The sequence below is a fragment of the Myxine glutinosa genome, chromosome 9 (genome assembly GCF_964187855.1).
Source record: "Myxine glutinosa chromosome 9, kmMyxGlut1.1, whole genome shotgun sequence".
Lineage (NCBI taxonomy): Eukaryota > Metazoa > Chordata > Myxini > Myxiniformes > Myxinidae > Myxine > Myxine glutinosa.
This window is the reverse complement of record NC_136269.1, coordinates 61,978,431-61,995,862: the sequence shown is the minus strand read 5'-3', so window position 1 is coordinate 61,995,862 and position 17,432 is coordinate 61,978,431. Positions and strand designations below refer to the sequence as shown.

At 48.1% G+C, this 17,432-nt stretch overlaps 1 protein-coding gene across 1 annotated transcript in view; it reads left to right on the top strand.

Annotated features, from left to right (window-relative positions):
* The first annotated feature begins 739 nt into the window (after positions 1-739).
* The window catches only part of LOC137434699 (prokineticin receptor 2-like), a 74,288-nt gene continuing 57,595 nt past the window's right edge, over positions 740-17,432 (top strand). Inside the window, exons 1-2 of the mRNA XM_068127848.2 lie at positions 740-1,205; positions 1,863-2,175. Of these exons, the coding sequence (XP_067983949.2) occupies positions 757-1,205; positions 1,863-2,175 (762 nt within the window). The 5' untranslated portion in view covers positions 740-756. The remainder of the gene's footprint in view (positions 1,206-1,862; positions 2,176-17,432) is intronic.

Below are 17,432 nucleotides of genomic sequence, written 5' to 3'. Positions count from 1 at the left end.
GTGTGTGTGTGTGTGTGTGTGTGTGTGTGTGTAGTACCTTTAGGCAGTCGTTGAAATGGATATCTGGAGCTGGGGGATCCATTGTGCTTAACCCGATTGGTCATTCCAAAAACGTTTTCAAATAATTGTAGTTGGTGGAACAACTCTTTTTTCCAAGTTTATTGGTCTGGGGTGTGATCTCCCTTCTCAGCATCTCTTCCTCAACTGACCAATGATCTTCGGTGCATACCCATGCACACAGCGTGCAGGGTAGTACGTTCAATGTGTAAAATGATGGAGTTCATCACATGTATTACTTTCGACCTCTTTCATTGACTTCCTACTTTCTAGCCCACTAGGCCATGGGAATCTCGGTTCGTACTGAGTCCGACTCCAACGGTAACACAGCTTTTCTCCAAAGTCTGCCCCTGCCACTCTATCCCCTCCCACCTTTGAGATCAAACAGTTTTGCTCTAGGTTATTAAAGCATAATACAATGATACTACCTGTCAGACGAAAGGGTTACACGCCTTCGAATTGTGAAATATATTTGAAGAGCCAACGAAAGCTGTCCGTATAGCCTCCCATACATTAAGGTTTTATAACTAACTGGTCCAAATGTTAATCTGGAACGGAGCGCATCGTGATAGGCACCGATACTGGTGGGCGGAGTGAGACGACGGGTACTTTTACACATCGTCAAACAGGCACGTCGGTCCTGCTCGTAGCATGACACATATCGGGTGACCCTGCCATACGATGAGCGCGGAGGATGCGATGTCGTACATCTGGAAGAGCAATAAGAGTTCTGAGCAAAATCGTTCTCTGCGTTACAGCTACGACTACCCGAGCTACGATTACCCGAGCTACGATGGTCCGGGTCACGCCGTGCGACGCAACGACGACCTGACTCTCCTCCCCGCACGACTGGTCATAGGAGTTGCTTTGGTGTGCATCATGGTCGTCTGTGGTTTGGGGAACATGCTGTTCAGCGTGGCACTACTTCGCTCCAAGCATCTGCGGAACATCACCAACATTTTCATTGCCAACCTCGCCATCTCCGATCTTCTGGTCGCCGTTGTGTGCTGCCCTTTCCAGTTTGAATACTATGTCGTTCGACAACTCGCCTGGACTCATGGGCCACGACTCTGCGCGTCCATCAATTACCTGCGCGCCGTGTCGCTCTACGTCTCTACGAACGTTCTACTCGCCATCGCCGTCGACAGGCTAGACTTCATTATTCCTTCTTTTCTTATTGCGTCCAGTTTTTGCTTTGGGAAATGTTTGAATAAGCCATATGAACTCTGCTTTTGTCCTGTTCTTGCTCTGCTGTTGCAGAGTCTAATTACTCCCACTAGCAACGGTACCTGCCCTACGGGCAGGGCTTCGATTGGGAGGCCCAAATGAAAAGGCAAAATATCAGAAATTGAAGGCTTTTTTTTTATATTTTAAACGATTTATATAAACATCCCTTAAATCATATCACACGCAAATCATCAAAATCTAAACAGTATTTGTAGAATTTCAATAAAAGCCACATCACTGTTCATATCGGTAAACATTGTTCCATCGTGTTTGGAAAAACAGGAAAATCGGGTAAATTTTTTGGAAAAACAACATAGCCTATTTTACTCCTGGGGGTCCCAGGATTACCCACCCAAAATTTGGTTGGGATCGGTTCAGCCGTTTTTGGGTACCTGGGAACAGACAGACAGACATTTGGTGAATTATAGTAAGATGTGTGAATGCAAAGCCCTTTCTCCATCCTTCTCACACCACCCTCATCCTATTTCCACTTTTCTGCCTTGTCTCCATTACCAAACTGCGCAAATGAGCACAAGATTGAAGTTGCATGATCGTGCGCTTGTGTCATTTCCCTTCAGGTACTTGGTGGTCGTTCACCCTCTGAAGCCACGTGTTATGCGCCCGACCGCATACATCATGGTCGCTGTGGTCTGGGCCGTGTCCATCTTCATCGCCATTCCCGCAGCCTATTATGCGCGCGAAACCTCGGTGCCACGAGAGGGGACCTCCAAGACCGGGGAAGAGCGCAAGTTCTGCATGCAAATCTTCCCTGCCGAGGATGAGCTCTTCTACAAGTCGTACTTCCTCTTCGTCCTGGCTGTAGAGTTCCTCGGTCCAGTTACCACCATGACTCTGTGCTATGCCTGTATTGCCAAGGAGCTTTGGTTCAAGGTAACACGTGGTCTTGTAGTCCTGCTATTTCAGTGATTCGTAAGCGGTGATATTGTGGGAATCATTGTGGTATGTTACAATAATTCAGCAGAATCAAATGTCTGAATAGTTTTCTCATGATTGTGATACCTGTGGCAAATCTTTGAGCATTAACTTCCAGAATTATCAGCAGAGAGGGATGTTCTCGGATTATGTCTGAAGTATTTTAATTTATGAAGTTGGAAGATGACTCGGTGAAAGCAGACCCGTATTTAAGCTCTCTAATTATGATTCTAGTACCTGGTGGATTTAGATAACGAAAATTGACAATATTGTTTCCTGTAGGGCTGACGGTAAAAGCTCAGAGGTACTGCATTCACCTGAAGCTGTCTTGTCTGGTTCGATTCCCAACGTCATTGTATACGCTATGGTGTTTTGTGGTTGGGGTTTTGCCTCAATGAGTGCACACTTTCCATTGAATGGGGCATCATGTCTGTGTCCAAATATCCACCAGCACCTGCTGATGTTGGGCATCAAAGATCACAACCTGCTGCCTGTGTGATTCACAAAATAATATGCAGGTGTGCTGCCGCCCTAGATAATTCCAAATTCCTGCCCTGAGTTCTATCACTGGGAAAGGCAAAGGAAAACAACCCAGTTATTCCTTGCCATGAGAGTGCTCGGGGCAACACTAATGCACTGGAAACAGTGAGGACTGAAACATCATCATAGTTATCATCATTATCTTAGGCTGTTTATTGACTGTCCATATGTTTTTGTTAACAAAAATAAATAGTTCATAACAAAGTATTGAATAATAAACAAGATGGTATTCATAGAATACTTACCCTGCGCAGTCAACTTGGTGCGAGCAAACTCTTCTGTTTTTGAAGGGGTTTTTTCTTTGATCCAATATGGCTACGACACCACGTAAGCGATGACATCACAGATTTATATTCTCTAATATAATTGTTGTGGAGATCATATTCAAGAAATTTCAAATTGATCAGACTAAGCGTTGTCCCTTTTGAATTATGACGTCATGATTAAGGAACCAATGACATCTTCGTTAACACTACTTATTCCCCATATGAAGTTCTTTACAATGAGCCACGTTTCAATTTTTTCCATGGAGCAGTTTCAGAGATTTAGAGGTGCAACGTTTTTGAGTTTTTCCAAGATGTCGCCTGTACCACGTGACCTATGACATCATACTTATCATTAAAATATTCTACAAGAGGAGGTGCTCCAATGGTGAAAATTTAGTGTCCATCAGACCAACAGTTGCAGAGAAAAAAATTCATACTATCAAGCATTATACTTGTCGAATTATGATGTCATAATGAAGGCACAGGTGACATCACACACACACAACCTGTTCAACATATGTTATTCTCCATGGGGAGTACTTGACAATGAGCCAAGTTTGAATTTTTCCCATTGAGTGGTTTCGGATATATAGAGGTGTAACGTTTTTCCATGACGGCATCCATACCACGTGACCTATGATGTCCTATTTATGATTTAAAAAATTAGACAGGCGGAGGCACCCCCGAGGTGAAAATTTATTGTCAATCGGAGGCATGTGGTGCCAAGAAAATGAATTTAAAATATGCAGACACGCACGCCACACGTACGAACGCAACCGAATGCCTAACCCTGCTTTTCACTTTGGGGGCGCAGGGTAATAAACAAATCAAGAAAAGCACATGGGGTTATTTGAAATAAATAATTGTTGCAGTAAATACAAAAGCAATACCCTAACAAAGCAAAACCAAAAAATAAAATACATGATGGTATTTAAATTAACAATGCAGCTCCTTGCTCGGTAAGGATTTAAACCCAAGCTAGACAGCTCAGAGGAGAGCGCACACACTTTTTTTTTGTATACAAGAAAGAGCTAACATTAATCGTACAAAAAGTCAAACACACAGAAAACACAAAATTAGGGGAGCGGTAGACAAGATGAGGAGAGAGGGGGAAGGACACAAACACAACATTTGAGAGCAGGGGCATCGAGAGAACTGTGGGAGGGAGAGGGCTTGGGGGGAGGAGGCGTGGGAAGGGGGAGGGGGCATGGGAAGGGGGAGGGGGAGTGGGAGAGGTATAAAACATATGGACACTGCAAGGACTTCCAGGAAAGAAGTTGGAATTTCAAAAAAGTGGATCTGGGGTGAATTAGCGGGGGTAGAAAAGATCAAGGTTTTGGATGGGGGAAGATAAGAGATGGTGGTGAACAGGTGTTTTAAAGACCTGGAGGGAGGAGTGGGATTGAAGAGAGTGGGGGAGTTTGTTCCTGAGGTGGGGAAAAAGACGAATAAAAGAGTGAAGGTGAATAGAGGGTCTTGATTTTGGCAGTTTAACCATAAGAGGGTTGCTGGCAGATCTTGTGCGACCTGTAGGAATATTTTGGGGACAGAGCACAGAGAGAGCTGGAGGAGCAAGGCCGGAGAGGAGTCGGTAGAAGATAGAAAGACCACCAACCAACCTGCCTGCGGTGAGTGAGTGAAAGGCCCTCAGAGATAGCTTCATCGCGCGAGATTCCAATGATTCTGAACGCTTTGGTTTCAACAGCGTGAAGCCGAGCTAGGTGTGAGGCAGGAGCACCGGCCCATAGGGGAGAACAGTATTCCATTGAGCTGCGGATGAAAGCCTTGTATGTGGTGAGGAGCTCAGGTGTGCCAAGGAAGGACTTCGCACGACGGAGGATGCCCAGTCGGCGACTGGCTTTAGAGGCCAGATTTGAAATGTGGTTTTCCCAAGAAAGATCATGGCAGATAGTGAGACCCAAAAGCTTGAGTGACAGAACTTCTTGGAGAAGATTGTTGAGAAAGTAGATGGGAGGGTTTTCCAGTCAGTCTTTTCGGAGAGACATAGTAAGAGTGTGAGATTTGTCAGGATTGAAAGACATGTTCTTCATGTCTCAAACTTCTAGGTTATCCTTCCAGCCCTAACGACTGGAGTCTTTGTGATTCATGCAAATGTACACTAATTTCTATCCTGCCTAACATATTATATTATATCTATGATGTCCTACATGAGTCGTAGATCAATGAAAAGACATTTTAAAAAGATGTGGACAGCTGGAACATGAGCGAGGCGTTGAAAATCTCACTCGTATTCGCAGCCAGCTTCTCCATGCCGAAGTAGAAACTATTCCTTGAAATCAACAAGAAGAATAAGACGTTAATGACAGCCCTCGTGGTTTTCGTAATTTTGCTGTACAGAGTTAAAGGCCGTCAGTCGGCCATCTTTGGTCGGATTCCAAAACAAAATCTTCTGCTCATGTATACCATCATGTGTTGTCTTTGTGCCAAGTACGAACAAAATCGGTCCATACATCTCCGAGATATGGTTGCGGACACACACACACAGACAGACGGATGGACGGACTGACAAGACCCAATCCATAAGCCCCCGTTTTGAACGAAGTCCATTGGGGGCTAATAAGTGACCAAAATGACCAATATTAAACAACCATGGCCCTTACCCCACAGGCTGAAAATACAGCAATGCATATATCTTCACAATTAGGCTATATGAAGCAGATATCGCTCAATGTCCAAAATTTTACCTTTTGTTCGATATAGGCCGAGCTATATCCATTTCAATGGAAATTTTAAAATGTATCAGCCAGGGAGCCATCACCAGGCTACAGAATGACCGGCTGGACATAGAAGTATCGGTTCACGAGTTATCAAGTGACCACTATATTCGTCATGTGTGTGCGTGTGTCTGTGTGTGTGTCTGTCTGTCCGCAGCATAACTACCCGATGATATCATCCGATCTTGATGAAACTTGGGTGTGAGGTTGATATCATGATCTAGTTGTGTCCTGCCGAGAGTGGGCGTATTGCGCCCATTGTGGGCGGAGCCACGCCCGAAAAATATGTCTTTTTAGGGAGTAATCGATTTCAAGCAACATCTTCTCCGAGGGGTTTGGTGGAATCTGACAGGGGTTTCGATATTTGATTAGGCCAATGTCATGTGTCTGGCCCCACGGAGCTCGATTTTTCATTTTTTTTTTCATTTTTTTTTTCATTTCATTTTTCACCGAATTTTCGGTATTGTGTAGCTAACTAACCTCATAACTGATTATACATTCTTTTCTATCTCATTTCAAGGTCAGTAACCTTCGTTTTGACTTTTCCGGGCCTGGCCTGTCTGGGCCTGTTTCGGTTATTGTCCGTCCTTTGTCATTGAATACCGCTCGCTCGTGAACCATCGTCGTCTCCTGACTTGTAATAATTAAATTGATATATATGTGGGAAAATTGCATGCTCAGTCAGGGTCGCCGAGATAGCTCAGATGGCAGAGCAATGGTACGGTTCTCCAGAAAACCTGGGTTCGATTCCTGGTTTGGGCATGTAATTTTCCCACATATATCAATTTAATTATTTAATTCTGTTCATTAAACGAAATATATTAATGTAAGTGCCACAACATTTCTGCAAAGTCAATGACACGTCAAGTTGTCCTACCCACAATGTCAATGATTCAAAGTCACATGGTGTTCATTTGAAAGAATAAAACCTTTGGGATGTGTTACGCTGCAGTTATTCCAAAATCCTTGGTGTAGACTGTCGAGGGAAAAAGGTTGACCAACTTGTCTCAGGATGTATCCTGGTTTGTAACTGCCATGGAAACTCCATGAGGCTCCATTAATGGCAAGTCTCCAACGTTGATGTTTTCATCATTTCCATCAATGATCATTGACTGGATGATGATATTGATATTTGATGGCTGTTTTGGCATTTTGGACAAATGTTTTCACTTTAATCGCAGCACTGGTCCCTTTTCAAAAAGATTCAGACCGAAAACACAACTTCTATTTCAAATTGAATAAGGAAACTCACCGACCACCGAGATGAATTAATTGCTGGAAAATACACGGAAGGACTAACCTCCGTGTCGAGTTTTGTTGATGCAGCTCCGTTCCTTTATGGCTGGGAAAGAAACCTTTTGAGTAACTCAGAATTGACGTGCATGGTGCAATGGTAATTTTCATTTTTTGTGGTGGGCACTGATGGATGTGTGGGCTCACACCTAAAGATAAACAGAGTAATGTGGGTAAAAAAAAGAGGCTCAAAGCTAATAGTACGGAGGAAGATTTGAGAAAGAGAAGTCCAAGGTGGTTTGGGCATGTGGGGAGAAAGAGAAAAGATGAGTTTGTCAAGAAAGTCACTTGTTTAGTTGAGGGGAAAAGTGCAGGAAGAAGACCGAAAAGACCTGGAAGGATGCGAGCAGTTGAGACATGCAGTTGTTGGGGTTAATGGAGGTGGATGCTTTTGACAGGACTAAGAGACTCATTGTCAGTTCAAGCCATTTCAGATCTGTGACTTGCTTTACTAACCTGTTTTATGGTGGAGTGGCCAGTGACTAAACTGACTCCCCCCTCCTTCCTCTCCCCTCCCTCCCCCAAACCCCCCCTCCCCCCACGATGTTTCCTGGTGATGGCGTATTTAAATGGACACCCAGCAGGATTAAAAACAAAACTTCTCAAGGGCAGAAGAGCTCCTAGTGAACCAACGGCCATCCATATCTGGTGCCCAACTGTGTCTGTGGACGCCCTCCTGCAGCTGGGTTACCAATTTATACGAGGCTGGTGGCAGGATTTGCACTCCGGCCACCGAAAAACACACCATTTTGCAACAAACACAAAAACAAAACACACAATAAAACTAACGAAGGACTGCTTCGTGTGAGTACCTCTTGTGCAGCTGCCCTTTTCAGGACCAGGACAAAGTCATCGGGACCCCCATTTTTTGATGATTGGAGGAAAACCACAGGGCAACCCTGCTGGGTTGGGTTGTGGTGGTGGTGTGTCAGGGTAGTGCTGAGGTGTCATCCACCAGACGGCGGTCTCCACGGGTTAACCTGAAGCTGTCCCTTTGGGTGGGTGTCTGGAATGTTCTCACTCTGATGGTTACCATTCCCAGGGAGTTGCTGGAGCTGTGTCCAACAAGCTGACTCGTATGGTAATTGAGGTAACACCGGCCAACGAGTGTATTATGAGAATGAGGATTCGTCACTCTCTGGGTGACATTTCCCTGGTCTCTATTTGCTCTGACTGAGGCAAGTGATCGCATCTCACTAAGTTCTCGTTGATTGTCGTGGAAGGTTACTCTAGCATTGCAGGGTCTACCGAAGTGCTCATTTCCTCAATACTGATCACAGGCTTGTTGTATCAACTCTGAAGCTACAAGCAAATTGTAACATCCCAGGCTAGCCTGGATGTTGGCAAGCTCAAGTGTGAAAGGGTAGCTGAAGAGGTTGCATACGCGTTGAGTGGGGTCCAAGGAATCTGGGTGTTTCAGGGCATCCTGAAGAGTTGTGGAGTGCCTTCAAAACTACCATCCTTGATGTTGCCAGGGAGCCATCACCTGGCAACATCAAGGCCATTTGTGCATGGATGCACGGTGCACGGATTTGTGCATTTGTGTATTTGTGCACGGGGTGTCTTGGAACCCACCATCAGATGAAGAGGACCTTCATCTCCCAAGATGTACTGGATACCATTGACCAGAGTTGCAGGGCCAGGCTTGATGACAGAACTGAGCTGTTCAGGAAGCAGAGGCATAAAACTGTACATTTTCTGATGGCTGACAATGAGGCCAAGGTGTGAGGGTAGAGCAACACCTGTGGTCAAGTGATTCTCATCTTGCTTCCAGAGGAATCTGTGAATTGCATTCCTCCAAGCATGTCCCTTGGTGTACTGCAGTTAGAGCGGAGGGTGGTGGGCTCTTGACAGAGGAGTCTTTAGTGAACACCCGCTGGGCCAGTTACTTTGAGCAGCTTTACCACGCTGACCCACCAGCTGTTGAGTTGGATGTCAGCAATGTTACTATCCCTATTCCTGACCCTTCAATGAACTGTGAACCACCCTCATTTGTGGAAACACAGGCTGTGGTGAACTAGTTGAAAGGGGGCAAAGCTCTTGGGATTTGTGACATCCATGCTGAACTTCTCATGGCTGGTGGAAATGCTGTACTTGAGTTTAATGCAGTTTTGTCCTCTGTTTTGTGCACAGACATCATCCCAACTGACTGAAATAGGGGCCTGGTTATCCCTCTATGAAAAGGGAAGAGTGATTGCAAGGACTGTAACACCTACCGAGGGTTGACGATGCTCTCAGTGTCGGGCAAGGTCTTTGCTCAGATAATTATTGATCATTTTACCAGCATCTGCTTGAGCACAAGCATCTAGAGCAGTCTGAATTTCACACCAAAGAGGTCAATGATTGACTGTATCCTTGCTCTTCAGGTCCCCATTGAATGCAGGAGAGAGTTTCAGCAGGGGCTGCTTGCAGCCTATGTTGATCTCCACAAATCATTTGATTCAGTCAATCAGGATGCCCCCTCATCAGGATGATCCTCAGTCTCTGTGGGTTACCAACAAAGCTGATCGATCCAATTTCTGAACTATACTCTAGTACTGAGAGTGCTGTGAGGTGTGGTGGTTCCATGTCTGACTTACATCCTGTTGTTACTGGAGTTTGTCATGGGTGTGTGCTGGCCCCCACACTTTTCAACACTTGTCTGGACTGGATTTTGGGGAGCATGTCAGAAAGATCAAGCTACGGTGCAGCATTTGGGAATGTAAAAATCTTTGATCTTGATTTCACAGACGATGCGGTCATCTTTGCAGAGAATCTGGACATCCTTACAGGGCCCTTAAGGGGCTGAATGAAGTGTCAGAGCCACTGGGATTACAGGTCCCCTGGGTCAAGACTAAGATCCGGGCTTCAAATGATATCTTGGATGCTGCTATCTTGCCTGTACCTGTCTGTGGTGACGTTGTGGAGGTCACAGGGAGATTCACTTACTTTTACAGTTAAGTGATATTCATGCATGTTGTGAGATAGAGGTCGATAGACGTCTGGGTCGGGCCTGAGGAATCATGGATTCAATGGAACATGTGGTGTGGCAATGTCTGTACCTATGCATGAGGTCCAAAGTCCGAGACTTTAAGTCCTTTGTGCTTCCAGTCTTGCTTTACTGATGTGGGACTTGGACTCTGACCAGGGATCTCAGCCAAAGACTTAACTCATCCCAGTACCACGTCTCTTCGGAGAATCCTTGGCTATCGCTGGTTAGAATTTCTGTCTAACGAGCGTTTGCTGAGAGAGACTCAGATGAGAATTGTTGCCTGTATAATTTGTGAACATCAGCTGTGGCAGTATGGATATGTGGCTCATTTTCCTGACGCTGATCCTACTCACCATATTCTCTCAGTGAGGGAACCTCGTGATTGGAGAAGGCCAACGGGCCAAATTCGTGCCTCATGGTTGCAGCAGGTTGATTGATATTTCAAGGAGATGGGGATGGGCCGGACATCTGCCTGGGGGATGGCCAGACGGTGGCCACTGGAGTAACAGTGGAAAGTAGACATGGAGACGTGCTGCTCTGGTGCATGCTCCCATACCTGACAGCTGACCTGACCTAAATGGAAAGGGGTGATCATTAAGGGAAAGTGGTCATTAAACGAGTAGTGTTGGGGGTGAGGGTGGGGGTGGTGGTGGTGGTGGTGGGTACTGAGTGATGGGAAACTGATTGACAAAATGCTAATGTGGTTTCACATGCTTTATCATCCAATCTATCCCACCATTTCCATCAATACATCAATAAGGATTGATGGATACAATGGAACAGATTGGACAATATGCAACAATGTTCCGAAATGATATTGTTACGGATTCGCGCGACCCCCGTTCCCTTACCAAGGGGAGATTAAGCCCCTTGTTCTCCTTGGGTCGTCGCAACCGCGAGACTTGATTCGCCACTCCCGGGCAGACACAGGACAGAGTTTTGGGACAATGTTCGCACCTACCTAAGTACCCCCGCCGCCGCGGAAGCAGGGATCAAGTCTCGCACGACCCACGCGTAATTTGAGTGCACCCGAGCGGATGGCGCACCACGTGGTCCGTGCTTTTACCTTGGTATTGGAACCTGATTAGGGCGATATTATTCGTACCACGCTCAGTCAATGATGGAAGGGACGAAACGGTTGAATCAAAGAAATAACACGTTTAATTATTATTTACAATGATCGGTAGACGAACAGAGACACAGGCCAGATCTTATACAGTCTTAACTTATCTACCCAGACAATGGGCCCATTCACACTCACAGGGGGATGAAGGAAGGAATGTTCATGCGCTGAACACGCCAGCTTTGTCGTTCAGGAACAGCTCACCCGGCGTGGCCCTCTGCCGGTCACAGCACGTCCCCCGACGAAGGCAGGCAGGCAGGCAGGAGGGATCCTCGCAGCGCGTATCTCTAACAAAGGCAGGCAGGAAAATATGCGCGTCTCTCGCCCGGCACGGTGGTCCTTCACAGCGCGATTTATACAACGGCGCGCTTTCACTCACGTAATTCCACGGAGGATCTGACTCAAGCTCAACTGAGAACTCAACTTAATCTCACGCGCGGCTTCTCACAACTCAATTCAGCGCATCTCCTCTTGCATGGGCTTGCCTCATAACTGAGGTGGGGGCTTCGGGCACAGGGTTATATTGCCATGCCCTGGCCTGCCTCGAATGTTCCAAACCACGCCTTCTGACGCAGTGGTACGCCACTCCCCTAGAGCCCGGATTGGTGGCTCGTGCTTACCGGTCACTCCCACTTCTCCTGTCCCGCCTTCCTTCGGCCTGCATCGACTTGTCAGGCCGGCCTCGTGGTAATTTGTGCCAAAAACCAAAGCATCGAGGTGGCATAAAGCATTGGAAGGAGACGTAACGCTCATTATTCTACTCAACGCAAACTAAACATAGGAAAGGTCTACGCTTACACTTACTAAGAAATAACTGAGCTTAAATGAGGCTACATGTTGTAGTGTGACTAACTATGAGGGGGGAAATTAACCTTTATTTGTAAAAACACAAAACCGCAACACTACCCCCCTCCCTCGTCAGACTCGTCCCCGAGTCAAAACCAACAAATGAAACGACCGCTTTAGAGAATGACATGCAAAATTAACTTTACTTTTACATGTGACATATAGGTGTGGTTCCCCCTAACATTTACTCTAACCCATGTATGCGACAGTTTTAAAACACTAAATAAGTCCCTCCTATTGCGTTGAGTAGCTACCTATCAGATTCGCACCCACAACTAACCGAATTCCGGAATTTTTTTTCAAACTAAACACATAGCCGCTGGGCAGCATTTTCATATTTACAAGCACAGAAACTTAATTTATTTACAATTCTATGACCCAGGACCTGTCCTTTTGGGAAGAGAAGATTGGAGGGGAGAGAAAGTACAGCAAAAACACAACACACTCATAAATCATGACATTTGCTGTTTGCTTCTTGCATCTTGCTTCTTGCTTCTTCTGTGTGCATATATCAAACCGGCTAGCCCCCGGACCGGCATACAGGCCATTTTTGATCTTCAGGGCTACCTAAACTTACACATCTTCTCATCCCTAGCACACCATAATAAAAATGCACAAAAAAATGCTTTTATTTCATTTCTTTGCCAGGCAGGGCCAACCTCATGTGGTCCGACTGCGTGACATTAACGCCACTCAAAACAAGTGGTCCGAAGATGCAAGATGATTTTGCAGCAAGGTGCTGCACAGCAGAGGTGCAAGGCCACAAAGCTTGTGGTCCATAGTGTGTGTAGTGCAGCAAAGGGTTTGTGGCAGCCAAGTGCTGCACAGATGCAGCAAAGTTACACAAAGGGATATGGCAGTAAAGTGCTGCACAGTTCGGCTGCACAGATGTAACAAGGGTGCAGCAGAAGGATGCAGCAGCAAAGTGCTGCGCAGTTCGGCCGCAAGGTGCAGCAATGGTGCTGCACAGGTCGATGGTGCTGCACAGCTCCACCTCCAAAATGGTCCTGGAGTGGGGGGAGAGACAAAGCACGACTAGCAAAGCGGAAAGGGCGCAACGGCACACAGAAAAACAAAGTAATGCAATGTGAGGGGCGCGGAAGAGTGAGCAGAGCAGGCTCGTCTCTATCCGTCCATACCCCACCACCGTCGGCTCACACTACCCGAGCCCACTTTGTATTTACAATTCGTCTCTACGTCTTGTCTCCCATGTTCCCCTCTAATTCAAATTAGTCTCCCAATCCCTCCCAGGAAGGAAGGAATGGAACAAACACAATGTCACCCTTACGCAGTGATGCGTCTCACAACTCAAACAGTCTACAGAGCCCTGGTGTGGAGCTTCGTCCTTGGTGATTGGCTGTGGATCGTGCGAAGGGATTTCTCATCCTAACTACACTACTGACATTTACTTTTAACCTACCCTGGGTCGTACCCTGCCAATCGGCCTCTTTAAACTATGTGGTTCTACAAACCCGAATTCCCATTGTCCACTCTGTGGTGCCATCTGAATTTGGGTCTCACTCCCACAAATTTTCACTCTGTGCCCTTGCACAATTTCGGGGCTGGGTCGTGTGGCTCCACTAGCAGGTCTACCTAGCTGCGCACCTCCGCCACTGAATTAGCCACCCGAGCTTACCTGCTCCTGCGACCACCGAACTGGGGAAGGCCCCTCCTGGCACTTTACCACCTGATGCCCACCTTGGCATTGGGCAACCCGGGTCCTTCCTTTGGATCCTCGGGCAACACTCACAACTACCCTAACTGGCTCCCAGAGCCTACCTGCGGCCTCACCTAGCCGACAAACTACCAGTGGTGGAGTGCCCCAATAACCATACGCACCAATTAAACCACACGCCCAGCCATTCCACATACTCACGCACCATACAAAGCACTACTTGCTACTGCCCGCACCACAGGTGTCAATATCCATAAAAAATTTGCCTATGCCCTCCAACTGGCTTTACACTACCCACCCCGGGCGTCCGTGAATGGGTTCCATCTCCCCCCATTCACTCCTTCGCACCATGCATTCCACACCTTTTATTCCACACCAAGCATTCCACACTACTTATTCGCACACCATTTATCTCACACACCATTTATCTCACACACCTCTTTTCTCACACACCTTTTGTGCTCACACACCTCAAACACAATTCCTTTTACTTTCCACACACAATTCCACAAACACACAGCATCATCTATCTAACTACTTCCCCTAATACTCGTGCTTCCCCGTCTTCCCTTTACACTATGCACTCCCTGTTTCATTATCATCCACCTAAACTACCTACGTCCCCACTACAGTACAGTGTCAATACTTAATTCTCATGTCTCTAAAGTCTTCTAATTCCCTACCATTATCCTAGCCCTCCCTCGGCTAGCTTCGGTGGCCCATGGAGGTAACCATTGCTGGCACCTCCATGTGTATATCACTGCCATCCCCCTAAACTAATGCTCATGGGGCCTGTTCGTGTGAAGAATGGTGACACCACCATTCCCCCACGTGTGGGACACCACTCTCCACAGTCCGCTACACTCGAGCCTCACCAAGTGGATGTACATTGTCGTCACGCCTCGGCCTCGGAGGGCCGAGCGATCCATGCGGGTGGTTTGTCTCCTTTATGTTGGGTCCGTCCGGCATTTTCGATCCAAAGGGGGAGGTATGGATGGGCCGAGGTGCAGGGCCCCATCCCTGCGCGGGGCCTCACGGTCCCACGCACGGTGACCCCAACCACCCACGGTCGGAGCACCGCACCCGCAAAGGTGCGCGGCTCCGAAATCTCCTACCTCCCCTTGAATCTCGCCGATTGCCTTTGCCACCACGGCACGGCACCAACCATACAGTGCGGGGGCCGGCACGAATCGTGCACATCGGTCCTTGTGAAACCGCCGCGGCACCGATCCCAGCCGGTCCCTGCTGCACACAACTCACCGGGGGCTCGCGTCTGCTATCCAGCCCGCTAAACGCTACCCCGGTCGGTGTCGATGCTTGAGCCGCGTCCTCACACATCGCGACCCACTCTGCACTCGCACACCCAGGCGCCCCGCCCCTCACATACACTCCGTTACACACTTTCCTTCCACATTCTCTGGTGTGCATTCTCCCTCACACTCCGTCCTCGTACCTGTACACCTAGGCGCACTCACGCCTTTCACACACTCCGTTATACACTTTTCCCGCCACTCTGGTGTGCATTCTCCCTCGTACTCCGTACTCGTACTCTCTGGTGCACACCACCCCGGCGCACTCGCACCTTTCACGCACCCCATCATCGCACACCCCGGCGCACACTCTTTCGTTACACACTCCGTAACACCCCCGGGTGTGCACTCTCCTGTTACACACCCAATCATCGCACACCCTGGTGCACACTTTTCTCGCTCACGCTTCGTCGCACACTCTCTCTCATACTTCATGCCAGTCGCCCTCGTACACTGCACAATGGACCTTCGGCGACCGCCCGGGTTTCGTCTGTCCCAAGCGCGCCAAAAACCCGTTCGCGCCAAACACATTCACGCCATTATTTCTCACCTCGGGGTCCTCCTTCCCCGGCTTCTTCGCCAGCACCTGTAAACCTTTATTGGGGTTAGCAAGCACTGCTAACCTACCTGCGGCCTCACCTAGCCAAACTTTGCGTGCATTCCATTACCTTCTCCCGTGATTTATTTTCTGCTTCTACCGTCTCTTCAGCCCCAATTGTTTCTTTTTCTTAGACGACCGCCGGCGCGCATGAAATTTCTTTGTCCAATTCGGCGACCGTCGGCTCTTCTACACCCCACGTCGCGATTTCCATAGGCCCCGTCAATTTGGCTGTGCTCTGCCCAAGCTCGCTCCCCACGCGTTCCTCACACCGCGTCACCTCGTCGCGTACCACTGCGAACTCCTCGCTCAACCTGCGCCCAATGTCCTCCCCCATTGTGTCCATGTCGCACCTGGATTCCTCCCTTATCTTTTTCATGTCTCCATTTATTTGATCAAACATTTCGTTCATTTCCCTGATGGGTTTGTCCCCCTGGGTATCCTTTTTGATTTCTTCATCCCACTTGATCAGAAATGTCCTCATTTGTGCCATAAATAGGTCCAAGTCCCCTGACACCGCGGGCTCGGCTTCCGCCACCATGTGCGAGGTGCTGCCACTTCTTTGCCAGCTGCCGCACCCTTTTCTGCTTCCATTACCAACTGTCTCTGCAGGTCCTGAGTCATTAATTTTTCCTTTTCTACCCCCACCGGCATTCGACCACCTTGGCCAGCCATGGTACGAATACAATTTTGGATTTAAATACTAAATTTCGGTCGCTCGTAATTTTGAGTGCATGAAGCACACTCCAGGTCCAATCCCACTCCTGACACCAAATGTTATGGTTTCACGCGACCCCCTTTCCCTTACCAAGGGGCGATTAAGCCCCTTGTTCTCCTTGGGTCGTCGCAACCACGAGACTTGAGTCGCCACTCCCAGGCAGATGCAGGACAGGGTTTCGGGACAATGTTCTAAGTACCCCCGCCGCCGCGGAAGCGGGGATCAAGTCTCGCACGAACCACGCGTAATTTGAGTGCACCCGAGTGGGTGGCGCACCACGTGGTCTGTGCTATTACCTTGGTATTGGAACCCGATTAGAGTGATATTATTCGTACCATGCTCAGTCAATGATGGAAGGGACGAAATGGTCGAATCAAAGAAATAACACGTTTAATTATTATTTACAATGATCGGTAGAAGAACAGAGACACAGGGCAGATCTCATACAGTCGTAACTTATCGTCCCAGACAATGGGCCCATTCACACTCACATGGAGATGAAGGAAGGAATGTTCATGCGCTGAATGCGCCGGCTTTGTCGTTCAGGAACAGCTCACCCGGCGTGGCCCTCTGCCGGTCACAGCACGTCCCCCGACGAAGGCAGGCAGGCAGGCAGGAGGGATCCTCGCAGGGCGTATCTCGAACAAAGGCACGCAGGAAAATATGCGCGTCTCTTGCCCGGCACGGCGGTCCTTCACAGCGCGATTTATACAACGGCGCGCTTTCACTCGCGTAATTCCACGGAGGATCTGACTCAAGCTCAACCGAGAACTCAACTTAATCTCACGCGCGGCTTCTCACAACTCAATTCAGCGCATCTCCTCTTGCATGGGCTTGCCTCATAACTGAGGTGGGGGCTTCGGGCACAGGGTTATATTGCCATGCCCTGGCCTGCCTCGAATGTTCCAAACCACGCCTTCTGACGCAGTGGTACGCCACTCCCCTCGAGCCCTGATTGGCGGCTCGTGCTTACCGGTCACTCCCACTTCTCCTGTCCCGCCTTCCTTCGGCCTGCATCGACTTGTCAGGCCGGCCTCGTGGTAATTTGCGCCAAAAACCAAAGCATCGAGGCGGCATAAAGCATTGGAAGGAGACCTAACTCTCATTATTCTACTCAACGCAAACTAAACATAGGAAAGG